We start from the raw sequence: 21,384 nt of genomic DNA, 5'->3' as shown, positions 1-21,384 counted from the left end.
TGCTGGGGATTGAACCTGGGGCCTCACACATGCTAAACAAATAGGCAAGTGCTCTGTTACTGAGCTGCATCCCCAGCCCAACATGCAACCTTTTTAATGATATTCTCAGGTCAGTTTCACTGCAGTAGATTATTAACAATGACTGTATATATTAGTTACAGGTAAAGATAAATTCCATTTTCAAGATGTATTTTACTGCTTGTTTTAAAAGAAAAACTTTACTTAAATGGATGATGATGGCAGTTCACCTTTAATACAACTTAGTTTTATACTGAGAGTTATCTTGTCAGTCAAAGCAAAATAAGAAACCCAGATTCATATTCCTTCTGATTAAAAGTTTTTATTTGTAATGTTCTGCTTATTTTTTCCACTTATATTTTCAGAATTTCTACAGAAAATATGAATTTTTCCAGGAATGATAAAACACAATAAAATATTTAAAATACAAGGTAGCATCAAACAGAAAACAAAGTGACTGAAAGTAGTGGGCTTTAAGGTTAGTGTGGGTTCAAATTTTGCCATTGTAACCTGGCAGCTATTTCAGGTCTAGGATTCCTTTGGCGCATTTTAATAAGCTACATTCTCCCTGTTGATCTTTAACTGGAAGTCTCAATTCAGTTGGTATTTTTAATTTGTGATAGTTATTATGTTCTATAAAGTTGCCACAAACACTGAATTAGTGAATACTGAACCATTGCTTCTAGGGGAAGTAAAGGGTTAGTTTTCTGTGAATCTCTGGTTACAACATTTGTCAACTGATCAATACATAACCTTGTTTTATGTGTGTTTCTGTCTACAGATACTTTATTTAGTATGTATTGTTGCTTAATTAAAATTGAGTTCATGGCCAAAGGCATAATAACCCTTGCTCAGATGAAGCTTGTTTAACTCATGTATTTTCACCATGGGGCATATCAAAGTCTTTTTGCTTAGAAACAGTAAACAGTATATCACCACTACATGTGGAGGCCATTTTAAACAGAAAAATCATTAGCAAAAAATACAGAAATGCAAAAATATGGCACTGAATGGACCATGAATAGGATACTTGTTTGCAGTATAAAAGCTGAGATGGGAAGGCAGAGTATAATCATCTTTGATTTCAGCTGGGAACGTATGTTCTATGTGACTCAAATCCTTGGTTGCCTTGCTAATATCTCCAACTGACTGTGAAAGCATCATGAACATTGACTTTGGGGTTACAAATAGATTTAAGTGTGTAGGCAAATTTGCAAATACAGATTGTGTGAATGGGGGTGAACTGTATCAACTTTTCCAATTAAAACTGTAACTCAATAATTATTTTTATTGGCAAACTGGCAACATGGCAAACTGAAAAAAGGAATAGAAAAAATGGGTAGAGTTTCCAGGTGCATGTTAGAAACAGCCTAGATTGCAATGAATAAAAATTTATAAATGATTCTATTGAGGATATAGACAAAAAGAGGTACAGTTGCAGAAAAAGCTTCTGTCTTAGCCAGTGTGTTTGTAATCCATGGCACAATGTTAGTGAGAATGTAAATGCTAAAGGCTGTCATGAGGAGGTTGCAGACAGAAAAGAAGCTTGTGTTATTAGATAATGAAGCAAAGGCAATCTGTGTTATAAAGTGGCAAAAAAAACTTGACTAAATTGTGTTCATGTTATAGTGTTATATAGTAGGTAGAATTTGCAAGTGACAAAATTGGGAGTTTAGCTAAAGCGATATCTAAGCAATGAATTGAAGCTATAGCTTTGGCTCTTCGTGACAGCTGATAGCAAAATTTGAGAAGAATGAACTTAAAGACAGAATTGTTAAGCATAAAGGAAGCAGAACTTAAAGATTTAGGAATTTCTCAGTCTACACATATTGCAAAAATTGTGAACACTAAGAATTGGCCAAGAGACCGTTTGATAAAGATGAATATAGATATGAGCTATAAACTTAATTAACCATCCAGCAAAAAAATTACTAGTTTGAACTTAAGAGGAAGGAGACATAATGGAATGAAGGCTGCTGGACTTCTTGAGTTTGAAAGGATGGAACCATAAAACTATTCAGCTAATAGGTACTATTTTTCAAGACAATGACCCTCAAAGCAATTCAGAAATCATCAAGGTTGCCTCCTCAGTTTCAAATTTGGGGCTAGGTTAGGAAGGGTAACCTTTCTCATTTAGAGATAGCTTTCACCCAAAGCCATGTGTGCAGGGTCATCCATCAGCTCAGTGGATCTGGAGGACAGAACATTGAGCCAGTGAATATTATTCTCAAGCCTTAATATCTCATGGAGTTTGCCTTGTGGTTTGGACTTTCCTGGATCTCCTCTATTCTTTCTCATTTCTCCCTTTTGGATTAGATAATATTCAGATGACATTTTGATAATATGATTTAGATAATATTCAGATGACATTTTGGATTTTATACTTTAGACTTGATGCTAGAAAGAGTTAAGACTTTAAAGGCTCTTGAGATATAATGAATGTATTTTGCATATGAGAATCTGGACATAAACTTGGGGGCAGAGGCAAGGGCAGAAAACTATAGTCTAATTGTCCCCCTCAGATTCATATGTTGAAATCCTAACCTTCCGGGCTATGGATATAGCTCAGTTGGTAGAGTGCTTGCCTTGCATGCCCAAGGCCCTGGGTTCAATCCCCAGCATCACAAAAAGAAAGAAATAAAGAAATCCTAACCCCCAAAGTGATGGCATTAGGAGGTGGGGGCCTTTGGTGGGTGATGAAGATGTGAGGATAGAGTCCTCACAAAAAAGATTAGTGCCATTATGGGGGTGTGGCTGGGGTTGTGGCTCAGGGGTAGAATGCTCGCCTAGCGCTTTGTGAGGCCCTGGGTTCCATCTTCAGCACCACATAAAAATAAATAAATAAAACAAAGGTATTAAAAAATAATTTCCATACTTTTTTTTTTTTAAAAAAGATTAGTGCTATTATAAAAGACACCCCTGGTGTGGGGACGGGGCTCAGTGGTAAAGTGCTTGCCTAGTGCGCACACAGCCCTGGGTTCAATTTCTAGTATGAGGGGCCGTGGGAAAGAGAATAGAAACATATTTTGAAAGAGAGAGACTGACCCAGGGAGTTCCCTTGACCTTTCTGCCTTATAATGTTACAGTGACAAGTGACAATATGGCAATTTGTGAACTAGGAAGTAGGCCTTCACCAGACACCAAGTCTGCCGGTACCCTGATCTTAGACTTCCCAGCCTCCAGAAGTGTGAGAAGTAAATTTCTGTTGCTTTTAAACCACCCAGGCTATGGTATTCTGTTATAGCAGTCCAAATGGACCAAGGCAAGCTCTATTTCACACATTTGTGTTTCAGCATTGTTATCTCGAGTTGTAAACATGTGCAATTCATGTGCATGTTTAGACCACAGATACACCAAAAGCGATTATTTTTGGTAATCTAAATGAGCAGATATTAGGGGTTGACGCATAAAATGGTTATTAAAAAGATTTGTTTCTAAAAGATGGTTTCACAGGGTTTTAATTGTTAACTCATCACTTGACTGCTGTGTATAATTCCATTAATTATCTTATGGAGTTTGAAAAGCAGATTCAGTTTTCAGGGTGTATTATTGATTTCCACTTTGCGATGCATGCCATATGCATATGTATGCTGATAGCATTTTATTTGAATGTAGCTTTATTTTCTATGTTATATCTCTCCAGGCCCAAAGCAGCCTAACAGAACCCTAGTTATTTAACCCCCAGCAGGTTCTCCATTTGTTTAACTGACTACCACAGGGTTGCCACAGATGTTTTATTTCACTCATGTTGCTTTCTTTTTCTGAAGGGCACAAGGATGAGTTTGTTGTGCCAAGTTCTTAGAAAGCAAGCAGGCTTGCCAACAGGTTTGTGGAGGTTCCCTGGGGATGCCACAAAGGGGGGAGATTTGTAAATGCTAATAGACAAACTGCTGCAGCCCCTGGGAAGGTTGTATGGGCTGCTGCTGCTGCTGTGGATCCTGCAGAGCTGGGAATTGTTTATGCACATCTCTTGCTGGCTGTCAGGAGAGTAAGAACTGATCTTGTACTCAAAAGCCAAAGTTAGGGCTGTGTAGGAATTTATTGAGTGGTGTCAATCCCTATTTTATGTAACCAGGAATTTCCTCTGGAGAGGAGGAGTCATCTGAACAACTTAAAGACATGCAGTTTATTTTAACATACTACCAGAGACCTGAACCACATTGGCGTGTCCCTCCTGTCTCCAGCTTCCTGTCAACCTATCTCTACTGTCCTATCACAAGCCCTAGCAAGAGAGGAAAACCTCACAGTTAATTTAAAGTAGTCTTTAGTTTGAAGCTAAGAATTAAAAGAACTGGACTGTAGTTTCAATTTTGTCCTTAATTAACTATTTGACTTTTGATAAAGTGTCTCCTCTTGCAATTCCTCACGTGAGGGAGTCAAACAAGCTGTTCTCCTTGATTCCTTGCATCTCTCACGTTCTGTTATTCTTGGTTCTTTATTTAGTGAAGATACAACCAAAATTTGTACCATCCTTTTAGGTCATAAATTCTATAGTGAAGACCTTTTCTCTGGGCAACTAACTTGCAATGCACTGTGGTCTTCATGGATAGATACTTAAATTTAACAAATTTAAATTGATTTGGCATTTCATTATTGTTTTAAGAGAGCAGTGCATAACATTAAACCTGTCAGACAGCTCCTAGTTGTTTGCTCATGTTAGATTTCTTTTTTTAATTTTAAATTTATTTATTTATTCTAATTTGTTATATATGACAGCAGAATGCAATTCAATTCATAGTACACAATTTTTCATGTCTCTGGTTGTACACAAAGTAGAGTCAAACCATTCCTGTCTTCATACATATACTTAGGGTAATGATGTCCATCTCATTCCACCGTCTTTCCTACCCCTTTGCCCCCTCCCTTCCCCTCCTTTCCCTTTGCCCTATCTAAAGTTTCAACATTCCTCCCATGCTCCCCGCCCCCCAGCGCCTAATAGAAGAAAAAGTAGGCCCAAATCTTCATCATATCAGATTAGGCCCCCACTTCCTTAACAAGACTTCTATTCAAGAATCAATAAATGGGATGGATTCAAACTGAAAAGCTTCTTCTCAGCAAAAGAAGCAATTAGTGAGGTAAATAGAGAGCCTACAGAATGGGAGCAAGTTTTTACCACGTGAACATCTTATAGAGCACTTAACTCTAGGATATATAAAGAACTCAAAAAACTTAACATCAAAAAACAAACAAACAAACAAACAAAAAAAAAAAAAAACCAACAACCCAATCAATAAATGGGCCAAGGAACTAAACAGATACCTCTCAGAAGATGATATACAATCAATCAACAAATGTATGAAAACACGTTCAACATCTTTAGCAATTAGAGAAATGCAAATCAGAACTACTCTAAGATTTCATCTCACTCAAGTCAGAATGGCAACTATTAAGAATACAAACAACAATAAATGTTGGTGAGGATGTGGGGGAAAAGGCACACTCATACATTGCTGATGGGACTGCAAATTGATGCAACCAATCTGGAAAGAAGTATGGAGATTCTTTGGAAAACTTGGAATGGAACCACCATTTGACCCAGCTATCTTACTCCTCGGTTTATACCCAAAGGACTTAAAAACAGCATACTACAGGGACACAGCCACATCAATGTTTATAGCAGCACAATTCACAGTAGCTAAATTGTGGAACCAACCTAGATGCCCTTCAGTAGATGAATGGATTTTAAAAATGTGGCATATTTTTATATGGACTATTTCTCAGCATTAAAAGAGAATAAAATCATGGCATTTTGGTAAATGGATGGAACTAGAGAATATATGCAGAAAAAGCATTTAACAAAATACAGAACCCCTTTAGGTTCATGTTAGATTTCTTAAAACCTGAACGTGGATTCAAATACCTCTCAAAGGTATTGTTGAAATGAACTTTTGGGAAAAGCTTTGAGAAATCAAGAGTTAAGGATGGTTGTTTTTTCCTAACTGTAATTTGTGAGCTACATATGTTAGAAACTTTTGTCTAGGGATGGTAACTTTTAGTGGGAAAAACATCAAAACCTCTACTATAAATTTACAGCTTTGTAGTAAGTGCTATGGATTAACAGTTTAGTTAGGAGGCCTTTGGCTGCATTTAGCAGATTCCACTCTAACTAGCTTGAATAACAAGGGAATTATTGATTCACAGAACTAAACACAGAGCAAGAACAGGCTTCAGGGCCGGTGCAATCCGGTGTCCTAGGCTCTGCTTCTCTGGAATTCCAGAATTACTTCATTTGTCCCGTCCTTTGCAAAATGACTGGTGATTTTTTGCTTTGCATTCACGTACTACATTGTTGGGACTCCTCAACTTTAGTGCTGTTGACATTGGGTACAGATGATTCTTTTGTTTTTGTGGGATTGTTTCCTGAGCATTGTAGGATATTTGGTGGCCTCACTGACCACCACTTGATGCCAGTAGCATCTGAACCCTGAATATTAAAAATATCTCCATATATTACCAAATGTTCCCTGGGGGACAGAAACACTCTGATTGAGAACAGCTGGTCTAAGGGGAAACAGACCATTTCAGCAAGTGGTTTTCTGGGGGAGAAATGTGTTCTCTAGAAGACCTCAAACTCTTAAACTTTCTCTTTTGGGGCTAGAGATGTGGCTCAGTGGTAGAATTTGCCTGGCATATATGAGGCCCTTGGTTTCAAAGTTTGAATCCCCAGCACCACTCACAAACAATAAGATATATATTTATATATATTATTATGATTATATATATATATATATATATATATATATATATATATATAATTATATATATATGAAACTTTCCCTTTTTGTCTTGCTGGCTCAACCTAGGTCACTCCCTGATTCCTGAACCCCTCACTGGTGAAGGAGTTGGATTTTCTCTGACTAATCAGGCCCCCACTGGAAAAAGTCATGATAAGAGAGAGAAGAAGCCAAATATGAACCCAATAATATTCATCACCACACTCTAAATTTGCCTTTTTTTTTCTTCCTCTCAGTGAGGATTATGGGAAGAACTTTAAGGATATTACAAATCTTATCAACAACACCTTTATTCGGACTGAATTTGGCATGGCTATTGGTCCTGAGAACTCTGGAAAGGTGAGATTCATTCCTACATCTATAAAGTTGGTACTTGATAACACATACAGGGCTGTCTGATGTTAGTATTAAAATAATCCAGAGATACACAATATTGTATTTTAGTTTAGTATTGCTGAATTTTTAAAATTAGGCATAGTTTAATATCAATCACACAAGAATCTTAAGCACACAGGTTTTTCGGTACCTAAGATGCATCAAAATCTTTCTACCTCTGTTGCAGTTTTTAGCATTATGTGTGTACTCCCCATGACAACATTTTAGTCTCTTGGGAAACTAACAAATCTCAAAATTGATCAGGCTCAAAATTGCAGGTATAATATATTAGCTCAATTCAGAATGATTTTTTTTTAAGATTAATACTTAAGGAATCAAATGGAGCAACAAATGTTTATATAATCTAAAGAGTTTAATGTCTGGTGAAAATGGCACAAGAACTTTCTTTGCTAAATTTGATCTTTCTCTTCCTGGTCAGGTGATATTAACAGCAGAGGTATCTGGAGGAAGTCGTGGAGGAAGAATCTTCAGGTCATCAGATTTTGCAAAGAACTTCGTGCAGACAGATCTCCCTTTTCATCCTTTGACTCAGATGATGTATAGTCCCAATAATTCTGATTACCTGTTAGCCCTCAGCACTGAGGTGAGTCCAGTTGAGAAGCTTGGCTTGCCTGTTGCCATTTTTATACTTTAAGAATAGACTGTCTTAAAAGGACATGGTAGCTAATGCTTTTATGTTGGCCTTTTTCCCAGTGTTGTCTTACACACAAAATATGTATTTTTTACTTTTCTTCCCTATTTGATAAAGAATATGATTTCTGTTTGCTTTCTATTCAGATAAGGATAATGTAAGTTGCCACTATAATTTTTTAAGCAAATAGATATGTGCTATTGAAGAAATGAACTAAAAATAATTTAATTCTTGTTGTGCTACCAGAGATAAGTGTAAATCATCAAATTCCTAGTATTTTTATTGTTCCTTTCTGGTGACCAAACCACATCTTTTTATATTTTTTTCTTTTTTGCTAATTCTTTGGTTATGTATTGATTTCTGCCTTTGACATTTCATGTATTAAATATCCAAATCCTCAACTCCCTGAGCCCCCTACCACATTCCTATACTATCCCCAGAAACCAGTGTCCCTCACTCATTGACCCATCTGTCTTCTGAAAGTTCCTTGAAGAACACATTCAGCTCTTGCTGTCATGGAAGACCAGTCTCCAGACCTGGAGTTGAGGGTGCCAAGTGGCTGAGTGGCCAGACTATGATGGTCAAAATTACACTTTACGCTTATGTGACTTTCCTTATAAGTGTATATGTCTATAAGTAGACTTGGTATAGTCTACTGATTATATAAGTATATCTTGTATATAAGTATGTATATAGGGTATGTAAGTAGACTTACATGGTATATAAGTAGAGTGTATATGGTATAAGTAGGCTTGGTATACTCTACTGAGCAGCAGCATCCGATGGGAGCATCTGACAAGTGGGTTAAAGATGCGAATCCCTAAGCCTCAGATACAAGAAACCTGTGACTTTTGCTTGCAGTGGCTCATGTTTTTATCTAGCTCCCCAGCAGGGCCTGCACTCTAAAATTTAAGAGCCATTGTTGTGCTGACTATTCTGGGGCAGAAACAAGACAACCAACTGTGGACTAGGCAGGCAGGGCAAAGGTGACATGGAGAGGATGAAGGGCCAGGAAGAGAGGTCCAGGTGCTGAGTCTTTCGTGGGGAGATGTTTGAGTAGAGATGAGGCTGAGAGGTGCTCCAACAGGGTCTTATTTATACTTAGCTGATGGAGGCCAGAGGAAGGGCTTTCTGGGGTGCTTCAGACCTTAGAGAAATTAAATGGAGCTAACAGACCTCCATGAAAATAGACAGAACAATGGATCTCCCCTTTGACCCTCTTATCTCCAAGTATCTCAAGCACATTAAAAAGAAAAAAAAGAAAAAAAAAGCAATCCTCAAAAAGGGACAGAAACAATCTGTATTTTTGCCTGGAATTTCTTCCAATTAAGGGTAAATTAGAAATGCTATGAGGTGATTATTACCAAAGGAAGGGGGACGTTGAAGAATGGTGGGTGAGGGTGGGGGAGCACAGAAGATTAACTCTGTCTAGATCAGCCCCATTCAGTTTCATCTGTACCAGAACATCTCTGTCCTATCTCCACTGAAGGTGAGCTCAATTAACTCACGTTGTCAATATAACTGACATTGTCAGTCTTCATATTATTGAGTCTGCTGCATTTCAAAGTATTGGCCATCCCTCCTTTGGGGAATCCCACTGGCTTGGTTCTGTGACATCATTCCCTTTGTTTACCTTTCTGGTCATTCCTTGTTGGTCTTAAACACCTTTCAACTACCCTTAAATGCCCCCTGCTCATTTTGCTCTGAGTAGTAATCTCTGCCACTTTTACAGTTTAACTATTACTTATCTCTAGCCCTGGCTTCCCTGTAGGGCCTCAGAGTCCTATCTTGCTGCCTCCTTGGTATCTCTAGCTGTATGTTACACAGATACCTCAAACTCAATCCAAAACTGAACTTCTTCCATGTCCTTCTCTCAGGTGTGCTCTTCTTCCCTTAATCCTTATGCTAGTTAATGATACAACAATGCATTCTAGACCCCAACCCCAAACCCAAAGTGATTGACTTTGAGATAATATGTGCTTAAGGACACCCACATATACCCACATACACACCCATACCTGTACTACCCTACAGGAAAAGTCATCTAGTTCCATTCTAGCTTCTGAACTCCTACTGGTCCTATTCCTCAAGGCTATGGTTGAAATCCTCATTAACTTTTTTTTTTTTTTGATACAAGGGATTGAACTCAGGGGCACTTGACCACGGAGCCACGTCTCCAGCCCTATTTTAGATTTTATTTAGAGATAGGGTCTCACTGAGTTACTTAGCACCTCATTTTTGCTGAGGCTGGCTTTGAACTCTTGATCCTCCTGCCTCAGCCTCCTGAGCTGCTGGGATTATAGACATGCCCAGCCGCCCTCATTAACTCTTTTTTTTTTAGTTGTTGATAGACCTTTATTTTATTTATTTATATGTGATGCTAAGAATTGAACCCAGTGCCTCACACATGCCAGGCAAGTGTGCTACCTCTCAGCCCCAGCCCCAGCCCCCCTATTAACTCTTAATTAAATTAATGTGACAGTTGGGCTGGGGATGTGGCTCAAGTAGTAGCAGGCTCGCCTGGCATACGTGCGGCCCAGGTTCAATCCTCAGCACCATATACAAACAAAGATGTTGTGTCCGCCAAAAACTAAAAAATAAACATTAAAAAATAAAAAAAATTAAAAATTAAAAAATAAAATAATTAATTAATGTGACAGTTATTTATCACATGTCCTACTTTCAGTTGGGACCTTCTGAAATCCATCTTTCCCATTCTCATCCAAGTATGCCACTTAAGAAAGGGAAACTGTAGAGTCTTCCTCCTGAGGAGAGCACCTCACTTAACAGTGCCTGACCTACAAGGAGGCTCTCCGTGAGCTTGCCTCACCTTTCTTCAGAGCATTAGCTCTGCATTTCCTCACCTATGCAAGTTGATGTTCAATGGCTTTGAGCTTCCTACACGTGTTGCAGTGCTTTAGTACCTCCTTGCCTTTGCAAGACTGATCTAGCTTTGTGCAGCAGCATCTCATCTCCATGTGTGCCTTATTTTGGTTATACTGTTCATTTCAGAGTGGATGCGACTCTCCTCTTCAGGAAACTCTCTGTTGCAGTGTTCCTCCCCTCCCCACTTCTACACTAGGCTGTTTCCATGTCATTTACCACCTGGCATTGACCTTCTTATCTATGCCCCTTGTGAGCTCCTTGAGAGTAGGGAGTGGGTCTTATTCATCTTTGTATCCCTTATGTAACATCCAGTGGGAGCTTCATATGTATTTGTTATTCTGAACTCCCAAGACCCTGAAGGAGCCCAGATGAGCCATGTATGTATCTGTGAAGCTCAGGGAGCTCTGGTGGAGCCTCAGAGTGTGTGTTTACTGTCCTGTATGATCAGATATGAATTATTAAAAGTCATACAAGCAGCTGCACAGGATAAAGCTGGAATTTTGATAAGTCATTTATAATCTTTCAGAATGGCCTGTGGGTGTCCAAGAATTTTGGGGGAAAATGGGAAGAAATCCACAAATCAGTGTGTTTGGCCAAATGGTGAGTAACAGAAGATTCCATCTGTGCATAGCCCTAAACCTTTTCTGATAATGCTGCCAAAAGTCACATGAATAAATATTGAGCACTTACTATGTGCCAAGTACTCTTCAGGGTGCCATAAGGGAGAAAAGGGTATGACACAGACCTCAACCTGGAAGAACTTCTATTGTGCTGGAAAAGAAGACTTAGTCTGACTAAATGTTAGAATATAAACAAAGCACGTGATTGAGTAGCTTCTGCCTGCAAAGGATTTATTCTGCATCTTGTGACAACTTTAGTTTGGGGATAAATGCTTCTCGGCACCCAGATTTACGCTCCCTTGTCTAGGAATTCATTTTAGTTATGTAGAACGTAGTAAGTAATCAGGAAGAAAGCTGAACGAGCTTTCAGACTGTGAAAGGCACACTGTCCATTCACTAGAATGTACTCACTTCTCTTGGCAGGATGCAATGCTCCCATCAGGTGCCTGCATAGAGATGTCGAGGTTGAGGGAGCTCTTATTTGAGAGTCAAGTCACCTTGGTTCCAACCTGGCTCTGCTGCTAGACAGTGACTTAACCTCCCTGGGCTTTTGTTTTTACTTTGCAAAATATTTGTTTGGGGAATGTTGGGGGTGGTTGAGAAAGAGTTGAATTAACAGGGCTGGGGTGATGGCTCAGTGGTAGAGTGCTTGCCTAGCATATATGATGCACTGGGTTCAATTCTCAGCACCGCATGTAAATAAATGAAGGTCCATCAACAACTAAAAAAAAAAAAGGAAAGAGTTAACTAACAGCCTTCATACCTCCAAAATTCTGATTAGGCTCAGACTCTTGTTGAGAGTGTCTCTCTTTTTTTCCTTTGACTAATTTCAACAAAATTGTTAATCTGTTTTCCCAGTTTGTAGCAGATTGCTGCCAGAGATGAGCTAGTGGCTGCTGGCAACAAGCACATGACAGCATTAGAATTATAGCCTGAGAGCTGGAAGGAGGCATAAAAACTATAAGAGAACAGACAAAACTTAGAGCTTGTAACAGTATGAAATTATTCATTGCTGGATCAAGAAAGGATACAGACTTCAGTAACTTCTAATGGGGACACTGTATGATGGTTTGATATGATTGATGTTCCTAATGATGAACTATAATCCCAAGAAAGAGTTTAATGTACTCTACTTAGGCAATCAGGAAAATGTGTAATACACATTTGAAATGTCTACCAAAATTAATTAAAACTTAAAAAAGTGGACCTTTTCCAGAAATGCTCATTCAGTGAGGTTTTGACAGCAACACTGTGGTATACATACCACATTTGCTCTCATTTAATGCATTTTAATGAATTTTGCTTGTACCATATTAGATGTAGTCAGGAATGAAGTGATTTTTAAGGGAATTAAGTTAACAAATGTTTTCAATTCTGTTGGATTTAGAAATGTAGCACATGTTTAAGAGTATAGAAAATTTGATCATTAGAATTCATCTTTAAAATCAGAAAGTTCCGTTAAAATGATATTTTGAATTCTATGCAAGGTTATTCACTTTTATAATTCATTACTTTGTTTGACTCTAAATATATTATAACAGATACTCACCTTTTAGATGTTTGCTGTCTAGGAGTTTACAACCTGAAGTCCTGAGACAACAGGCTCAAACCCAGCAACTTTTGCTGGTAGTCATCTCTAAGTAACATTAGGGTCTGAATCTAGTTCCCTGCAAACTCCTTTTGCAAGTTACATTTTAAGTAACTCAACCTCTGACCTAGTTGTCTATTTGAAATGAAAGAACTAAATTAGTTAGCTCATACAAATCATCAAACTGGATTCTGAGAGGAAATAAAAGCATAAAATTTAGTACCTGACCTGAAGAAACCAATGAGTATGAAGGAGAGATATGAGGCACACACCGTGCTATTAACATAGCCAACTGGGAGACAGTGAATGTCAAGTGGCTGATACGGAGGGCAGTTTCTCAAGTGTGTCACTGGTGACATTTTGGGCTGGATAATTCCTTATTGAGGGCTCTGCTCCATTATAAGATGTGCAGTGGCCCCCCTGGCCTGTACCTGCTAAATGTTAGTAACAACTCCTGCCCACCCCACCCTCCACCCCAGTTGTGACAACCAAAAATGTCTCCAGACTTTGCCAAATGTCTAATTTTAGCAGTGTATTCATGTAAAGCAAATATTATGCTACAATAGACCCTGATTGAGAAATCACTGCTCTAGAAGCTTGCATCAAAGAAGCCTTCCAGTTAGAATGACAAGAACGCTTCATAGGAGAGCTAGATTTTTAAGATTGAGTTTGTGAGGGTACAGTTTGGTTATGTGAGAGAAAAGCATTTTACGGGGGAAACAGTATGACAGAAGAGGCAAATTTGGAGAGTTTAAACAGATTACTTTGGCTGCCTGAATGCGCCCCCATAATGGTCTAGGAGAAACATGGGGCAAGGCCCTAAGGATCTTGGTAGACCACAGGAGAAATGGGTGCACAGTAGCAGAGAAGGCTGTCAGTTGGTGCCTGTGGATGACATTTACTAGACTTGCCATGGGCTTTGTGACTAAGGTTGATATAGCCCATCAGCAGCCTTAACCCTTTTTTCTCCCCTGTCTTTGCCTTATATAGGGGGTCAGAGAACACCATCTTCTTTACTACCTATGCAAATGTCTCCTGCAGTAAGTATGTTTTAGTTCCACAAAGGGTGTCCTGGTATCCATTCATGGTAGAATATTCTGGATTGTGTGAGATAGAAACAAGACTATTCCATTCTCCTGAAATTTTGATAGCTAAAGAGACCTGTTAGTGATTTTTAAAATCTTGAAAGTACAACCAAATTACTATTCTGTGCCCATGTCAAATAAAAATGTAGGCTAGGACTGGGGGTAATAGTCAGTGGTAGAGCACTTGCCTAGATGCACTAGGTCCTGGATTCAGACCCCAGCAGCATGCATCCCTGTGTGTGTGTTCATGAATAGGCTGAACATGGAGATAGTATACTTAATTTTAGCAGTGTATTTATATAAAGCAAATATTAGGCTATAAACAATAGCAAATTGAAATGCATCATGATTTCTGCAAAAGAACATGGAATGGCCTGGCATGGTAGCTCACACCTGTAATCCCAGCTACAGGGAGGCTGAGGCAGGAGGATCACAAGTTCAAGGACAGCCTGGGCAACTTAGAAAGACTTGTTTCAAAATAAAAAATAAAAAGCATTGGGGGTGTACCTCAGTGTTAGAGTACTTGCCTCGCCATGTGCAAGGTCTTGGGTTCAATCCTCAATACCACAAACAAAATAAAACAGAAACAAACAAATCAATAAAAAGGGCTGGGGATCTAGTTCAGTGGTAGAATGTTTGCCCAGCTTGTGCAAGGCCTGGGTTCAATTCCTAGCACTGAAAAGGGGGAGGAGGAGGAGAACAAGGAGGAGAAAGAAGAGCAGGATGCTGTGGCTGTGATGTTTTTATGTGATATTGTATAGGAATTAAGAAAATTCTATCTTTCCATCCAGCATAAAACATTTCACATACAAAATAAAACCCAAATGTGAATTCCCTGAACCTGATGCTGTATCCTGTTTGTGTTATTACTTAATTAGCATGCATAGGATTTAGAATACTTTGTTATTAAATTAAGAGCAATTCTAAAGCAGCTGTTTTGATCTGGGCTCATCAGTAAATGAAAGTTTAATTAATATTTTGTCTTGTTTAAGAAGCTGATCTTGGGGCACTGGAATTATGGAGAACTTCAGACTTGGGAAAAAGCTTCAAAACCATTGGTGTGAAAATCTACTCATTTGGTCTTGGGGGACGTTTCCTTTTTGCCTCTGTGATGGCTGATAAGGTGGGTATTGCCTTTTCACTTTGAGGTCTGACATTTCTGCAAATATGCCTCTCCTAGATCCATTTACTGCTTAGTACCAACAGAGTTTCTTATTTTTGCAATATTTAATATCCCTATAAAGTTTGGGGTGATTCTGTTTACAGAGACTGATTGATCCCCCTCATGGGCTGCTCTGCACTTTGGTCTTTTGTTACCATATGAATTTTGGTATTGTTTTGGGGGATATATAGATCAGTGTTTGAACTTTATTCAGACGTGGATATCTGGAAAAAAAAAAAAGCCATCTACTTAATCATGGTAACAAAATACCATTCAATAATAGTAATAAAATAAAAATAAGTAACATCAGTTGAATATCTACAATGTTCTAGGTTCTACTCTAGGTCTTAGGAATATAGCAGTGAACAAAATAGATCAATTTCCTGCTCTCAGAACTTATATTCAAGTGGGGAAACAAATACTAAGCAAATAAGTGTATTGGGTTAATTAAATCTGCAAAACAGTCTAAAGCAGAGTAAGGACACAGCAGCAGGAAACAAGGCAGTGTTGCATACTGGGTGGTCAAGGGGGGCTGGCTAGGATCTGAATGTGTGAGCACAGGACTATACAGACATCTGGGAGGAGAAGGGGAGGAACAGTATGTGTGGGGACAGACCATCAGGCTGGAGCATGCTCCATCTATTGAAGAAAAGGGGCAGAGAGCAGTGTGGCCCAGGGGAATGTGTGCCCAGAGTGTGTGGGAATGGGTCAGAGGGGAGCCAGTAGCCAGATCATATGGGCCTTTCTAGGTCACAGTGAAGACACTGTTTTGTTTTTTACTCTTCATGTGCTGAGGAGTTGCAAAAGGGTTGTGTGTGAGAGAATGATGTGAGCATATATATGTGCAGGGTAGCACACATGTATTCTGTGTGTGGGGAGGAGGCAAGAGTGATAGCTAGGAACAGGCTGTTAACTGTGGGTGAGGAGAGAAGCAGTGAGACTGTGGATATATTTTTTAAATATATTGCTAATAAGACTTGCTGATGAATTAGATGTGTATTTTGAGACAATAAGTGGAACCAAGGATAACTTTAGAGTTGGCCTGAGCAGTTGGATGAATGGCAGTGCCATTTTCTGAGATGGCCAAAACTACAGAAAGAGTAGGTCTGTGGGAGAACTCAGTTTTGGTATGATATGCCCATTAGATATCTAGGTAGAAATGTCAAGTAAGCATGAATCACCTAAAATTCTATGATATTTAAAGCCATGTGACTAGAATATCCCTTCTGGAGGAATGAGTAAGTAGAGAAGAGATGGGAGGACTGAGTTAGCCCAAGCATCCCCATACTGAAGGTTGGAAAGAGGAAGAATCTAGCAGTGAGGACTGGGAGGGAGGGACCAGTAAGGTGGGGAGAGTCAGGATAGTGTGAAAGAAAGTGTTTCAGGGGAAGGAAGTTATCAGCTTTGTTAAATTCAAGTGATGTATCAAGTTAGATGAATGCTGAGAATTTCCCACTTGAGTTGGCAAAATGGGTTGTTGGTGACCTTGACAAAAGTAGTTTCGTTGGACTAGTAAGGTTAAAAGACTGATTCAGTTCACTTCAGAGATAGCTAGAGATGGGGAAGTTGACATAGTAAGTACAGATAACTTGAGCAATTTTGTAATAATTCCTCAATAATCCTATGAGCTAATACTCTTATCTCAAATTTATAGGTGAAAAAATTGAGCAACTTGTCTAGGGTCACTCAGTGGTAGAACCCTGGTGGAAATCAACTGTCAGATTCCAGCAGTAGCCTTCTTAGATTCCTGTGCTGCTATTTACAGAATTAAAATTCTGCTATATGCTTTGTAACTCTAGTTTCTATATGTGACAATGAGAATAGGATTCAAAGTAATTAGACATCTCAGTGTAAGTCAAATAAGTTAAATGTACTTATCACTGAACTTTAAAAAGTATTTAACAATATAGAGGCCTGGAGCTTAATTCTCATGCCATGGCTCATTGAATCTACTAGTTATTTTAAGCTATTTATCAGAGAGGCTTGAATTACCTTCTTAACAGACTCCTTCACCAGGTGAATACTCTGTGGCTAGTTTCCTTATAGTAATTCTTGACCCTCCTTGGCCTCTTTCCAGCCCATACATGTTCCTTTCATTACGTGGCTATTCTGAGACAGCTCCTTAAAAGCATGTCCCATCTTGACTTCCCTGTGATCTCCCAAGCATGGGTTTCATCTCCATTTTCTACATTCTTAATTATCTAATTCTTTGGGTTATGCTAAGACTATCTCAAAGGGACTGTGTGTGTTGTGTGTACTGAGGATAGGTACTGGGGATCAAACCCAGGGCCCCAGAGCCTTGTGCATGCTAAGCAAGCCTTCTACCATGAGCTATATCCCCAGCCCTTCAAAGGGACCAAACTTTTATGTAGTAATCATCATTTTAAGAATTATTTGAGCAAGTATAACCAAATGGCTATAGAGCCAATTGATAGTCCCATCCAACCCTTAGCTCTTTTGAAGGATATAGAATATCCGAAATTGGGAAATCATGCCAGAGTGAAAGAGCCAAAGCAAAAGCAAGATAACCTTACTTAGAATGGATTTTCCCATTGGCTAGAAGGGGTTAGAAATTGCTTTGGTAATTGGTACTATGATCATTCATTGCAGTTGAGGAAGTAAATTATCATAATTATTAAAAAATGTTCCTGTTCACGTCTATGCACATGGCATCGTGACAGAAAATTTAAAAGATAGATATTGGCATATTTATTCCAGGATACAACAAGAAGGATCCATGTGTCAACAGATCAAGGGGACACATGGAGCATGGCCCAGCTTCCCTCTGTGGGTCAGGAACAGTTCTATTCTATTCTGGCAGCGAATGATGACATGGTATTCATGCATGTAGATGAACCTGGAGGTAAGAGCATTTTTATAGCCCATCCTGAATGTGTACAGATATAAGCTTTGAGCTGGTTTCCTTTTTACATGCTGACTTTTCCTAACTGACTACTCTGTCCTAGAGGTAACATCTTGCCTTTTAAAAAGGCCATTTGTTTTGGTGGTTTATTGTAGTTTGAATGTTCAGGTGTTCTGGAGCAGAGTAGTTCAGCTCTTACTGATTTGCAAACCTTCTGTTACCAGGTAAGTACTAGAAACATTCAGAATGTCTTACAGCCATTTAACAAAGTCATTTTATGTCTGTTTGCTAATGATAAAAGAAAATTGGGAGCTTATTTTTGTCTATTTCACTTTTCTAGTGATTGTTTTCTGTTATATTTAACAAAAACATCAGTTTGTGACAGTGAAAATTTAGAAACTGATCCTTCATCCCATATAGTTTGAGAAACATTGTTCTGGAGTATTAAAGATTTAGAAATGTGTAAAATATGAACCAAATACAGTGTCACTGACTGTGATACTTCTGGGAAGAACTTCTCTATATAATCTGATTAAGTCATTCAATAAACTCAGCATTCTCAAATTCCAGATACTTAGCAGAGTACTAAAACTAAAGTTGATCATGAAGATCTTGAGCATCAAACCTAATTAGCTCTCTAGGTCTGCGTCTCTGTTGTGCAGAGAGAGAATTGGCAAATTGCCTGACTACTGGATCAGTCAGGTAGTTGTATATGACTAGACTATTGTTTTTCTGTTTCCTCCTGAGACTTAATGGGTTTGTTTGTTTTTTTCCACCTATTTTAGATACTGGATTTGGCACAATCTTTACCTCTGATGATCGGGGCATTGTGTACTCCAAGTCTTTGGATCGACATCTCTACACTACCACAGGTGGAGAGACCGACTTCACGAATGTGACCTCCCTCCGCGGGGTCTACATAACAAGCACGCTCTCAGAAGGTAAGTCCTGGTGCAGTTATTCTGCTCCTGCAGCTCCTTCTGCTGAATGTGATAGGATTTGGTGGTCCCAGGTTATAATGTGCTTGCCTAGCCAACAAGCCTACCCATGTAAATTTTGCCTCCCCATTTTAAGTAAGTTGTAAATAGAACTAGGAGAGAGCAAAGCAGTGGCAAGTAGGAAGAAAGATGCTTTGGAGTCTATGTTGTTTAGTTTATAAAGTGAGTCTTCCATATTGGAAGGTTTAGACCAACAAGCCTTAATTTGAGCCACTTCTGTTCTTCTTGTAAAGGGCTTAGCAATAACCAGCCAAGATTCTTCTAATGTTTTACTCCAGGGCTCTACAAGGTTCACCTTTACCAAGGTTCAGTTATGCAAATAAACATATTACTCCCGAGTACAAAGGCTTTTAAAGTTTTATTTATGTATTTTCTGGTAGAAGATGCAGGCTCTTTGTTTTCTCTTGTAAACTCCTCGCAGTGGCTTACCAGGTCCTAAGAGACAGTGGCTCTCATCTCCTCCCTGACCTCACCTCCAGTTCTCCCTCTTTCATTTGCTCTGCACCACTCACACTGGCCCCTGTCCATTCTAAAATATACACACAGTCAGATTACAGATTTGCTCTGAGCATTTCTCCCTTAAATCTTTGCTCAGTCCTTGTTTTGTATTCTAGGGATTGAACCCAGGGACACTTACCCACTGAGCCACTTTCCTGGTCCTTTTACTTGGAGACAGGGTTTTGCTAAATTGCTAAAGGTTCTTGTGTTACTTTCTGAGTGAACCCTTCCCTGACTATCTTATTTTAAATTCCAGTCTGCCCTGCCACCCCGCTCACTCCCAATCAACCTTTAGCTGTGGCATGTTTTCTATAGCACTTTTTTTTACAACATACTGTACGATTATTTACTATGTCTAGTATTTGTCTCCCTCTAGTAGAAATGTATATCTCATGAAACTTTTTGTCTGTTTTGATCATTAATATATTCCCAAAGGCTTGCAATATTTTTCACATAGTGAATACACAAATGTTTGCTGAATAAGTGAATCTTCTGTCACTTTCTTTTCTATTTGATATTCCTCAGAAAACTTCAAGCATATTATGTCTGGATTAAATTGTAACAGTTTATAATATTGAAAATAGAGGACAAGGGAGGAATTATAAGGAAAAAAGAAAAAGGTGTAAGAGGGATAGTGGAGAGACAATTATTAGGGATTATTAATAATATTTAAGCACCATATTCAAACCTTGAGAATCCCTAAGATAAGCCTGGTGTCATGGCCTTGTGTGAAGAAAAATTAAGATGCCTTCCCGTGGTAGATTTTTCTTCTTTCTAAGGCAGCAGAAAAGGGAAGAGTATAGATATCAGCCAATTATGTTGGTTCAGGAGTTAAAATGTGTTAGTTAACTTTACATCACTGTGACAAAACACCTAAGGTAATCAACTTTTAGAGAGAAAAGATTTGTTTTGGCTCACAGTTTTAAAGGTTTCAATTTATGGTCAGTTATCTCCATTGTTTTTGAGCCTGTGTTGGCACATCATAGTGGGAGCATGTGGTGTAGGAAACCCCTTTACTTCCAACAGAGGAAGAAGAAGAGATTAGGGCCCTAATGTCACCTTCAAGGGCATATTTCCAATGACAGCTTTCTCCCTGAAGCCCCACATCTTATAGCTTCCACCATCTCCCAATAGTTCCATGGTTTGGTAGCCTACCTTTAACATATGGGCCTTGGAGATGGGGGGACATTTAACACCCTAACTATAGCATAAAAGTGACCTTTCTCGATGATGTCAGCCCCAGATTATTTCTGGAATAAATTGAGTGCTGTTCAGGTACTGATCTTTCTTCAGATCTCATAGTTAGAGTGCTGCTTGGTCACTCATCAACACTGCCATTCTGTAAGCTTTGTGGGACTTCAGGGTTAGAACTGTGATATGTGGCCTCAGGGGAGTTAGGCAGTGGTAAACTAACTTCCCTTGGGTGCTTCCAGTGTGCTGGACTTATGATCATTCTTTCCCCGTTCAGATAATTCCATTCAGACCATGATCACTTTCGACCAAGGAGGAAGGTGGAAGCACCTGCGGAAGCCTGAAAACAGCCAGTGTGATGCCACCGCAAAGAACAAAAAAGAGGTTTGTTTCCGCTCTTGGAGAAAAGCAGCTGTTCTGATCTGCTGTGCCCAGGGCTCAGCTTCTGAATAATGGAGTTTTGTACTAGATGTGTGCAACTTAAGATACAAAGTTTGGAGTGAGAGTAATGGAATAAACGTAGAATTTGGAAAATAACAACTTGCAGGAAGGTCAAGATACGATGGATTGTTTGTCTATTAAAGAACAAAACTGAAGGCTAACAATTTGTTTTGTTAAAATGCTGAATGAAAACAGAGTAGACAGATGTGCTGGCCATTAGTTAGGGGCCAGCATGACTGCTATGAGGCTGAGAAAGTAGACTAGTGCTTTCCA

The 21,384-nt window shown here is 39.0% G+C and overlaps 1 protein-coding gene across 2 annotated transcripts in view; it reads left to right on the top strand.

The window, feature by feature from the left end:
- Window positions 1–21,384, top strand: part of Sort1 (sortilin 1) — a 67,945-nt gene that overhangs the window by 29,748 nt on the left and 16,813 nt on the right. Inside the window, exons 4-11 of one of the 2 annotated variants that reach the window (XM_071618154.1) lie at window positions 6,989–7,091; window positions 7,567–7,731; window positions 11,192–11,265; window positions 13,864–13,913; window positions 14,954–15,081; window positions 17,839–17,983; window positions 18,769–18,924; window positions 20,948–21,054. In XM_071618154.1, the coding sequence (XP_071474255.1) occupies window positions 6,989–7,091; window positions 7,567–7,731; window positions 11,192–11,265; window positions 13,864–13,913; window positions 14,954–15,081; window positions 17,839–17,983; window positions 18,769–18,924; window positions 20,948–21,054 (928 nt within the window). Of the gene's footprint in view, window positions 1–6,988; window positions 7,092–7,566; window positions 7,732–11,191; window positions 11,266–13,863; window positions 13,914–14,950; window positions 15,082–17,838; window positions 17,984–18,768; window positions 18,925–20,947; window positions 21,055–21,384 lie in introns of both variants that reach the window. The other variant, XM_027922037.2, reaches the window with a different exon arrangement.

This window comes from Marmota flaviventris, chromosome 10 (assembly GCF_047511675.1).
Source record: "Marmota flaviventris isolate mMarFla1 chromosome 10, mMarFla1.hap1, whole genome shotgun sequence".
Taxonomy (NCBI): domain Eukaryota; kingdom Metazoa; phylum Chordata; class Mammalia; order Rodentia; family Sciuridae; genus Marmota; species Marmota flaviventris.
This window is presented reverse-complemented; position numbering and strand designations above follow the sequence as displayed.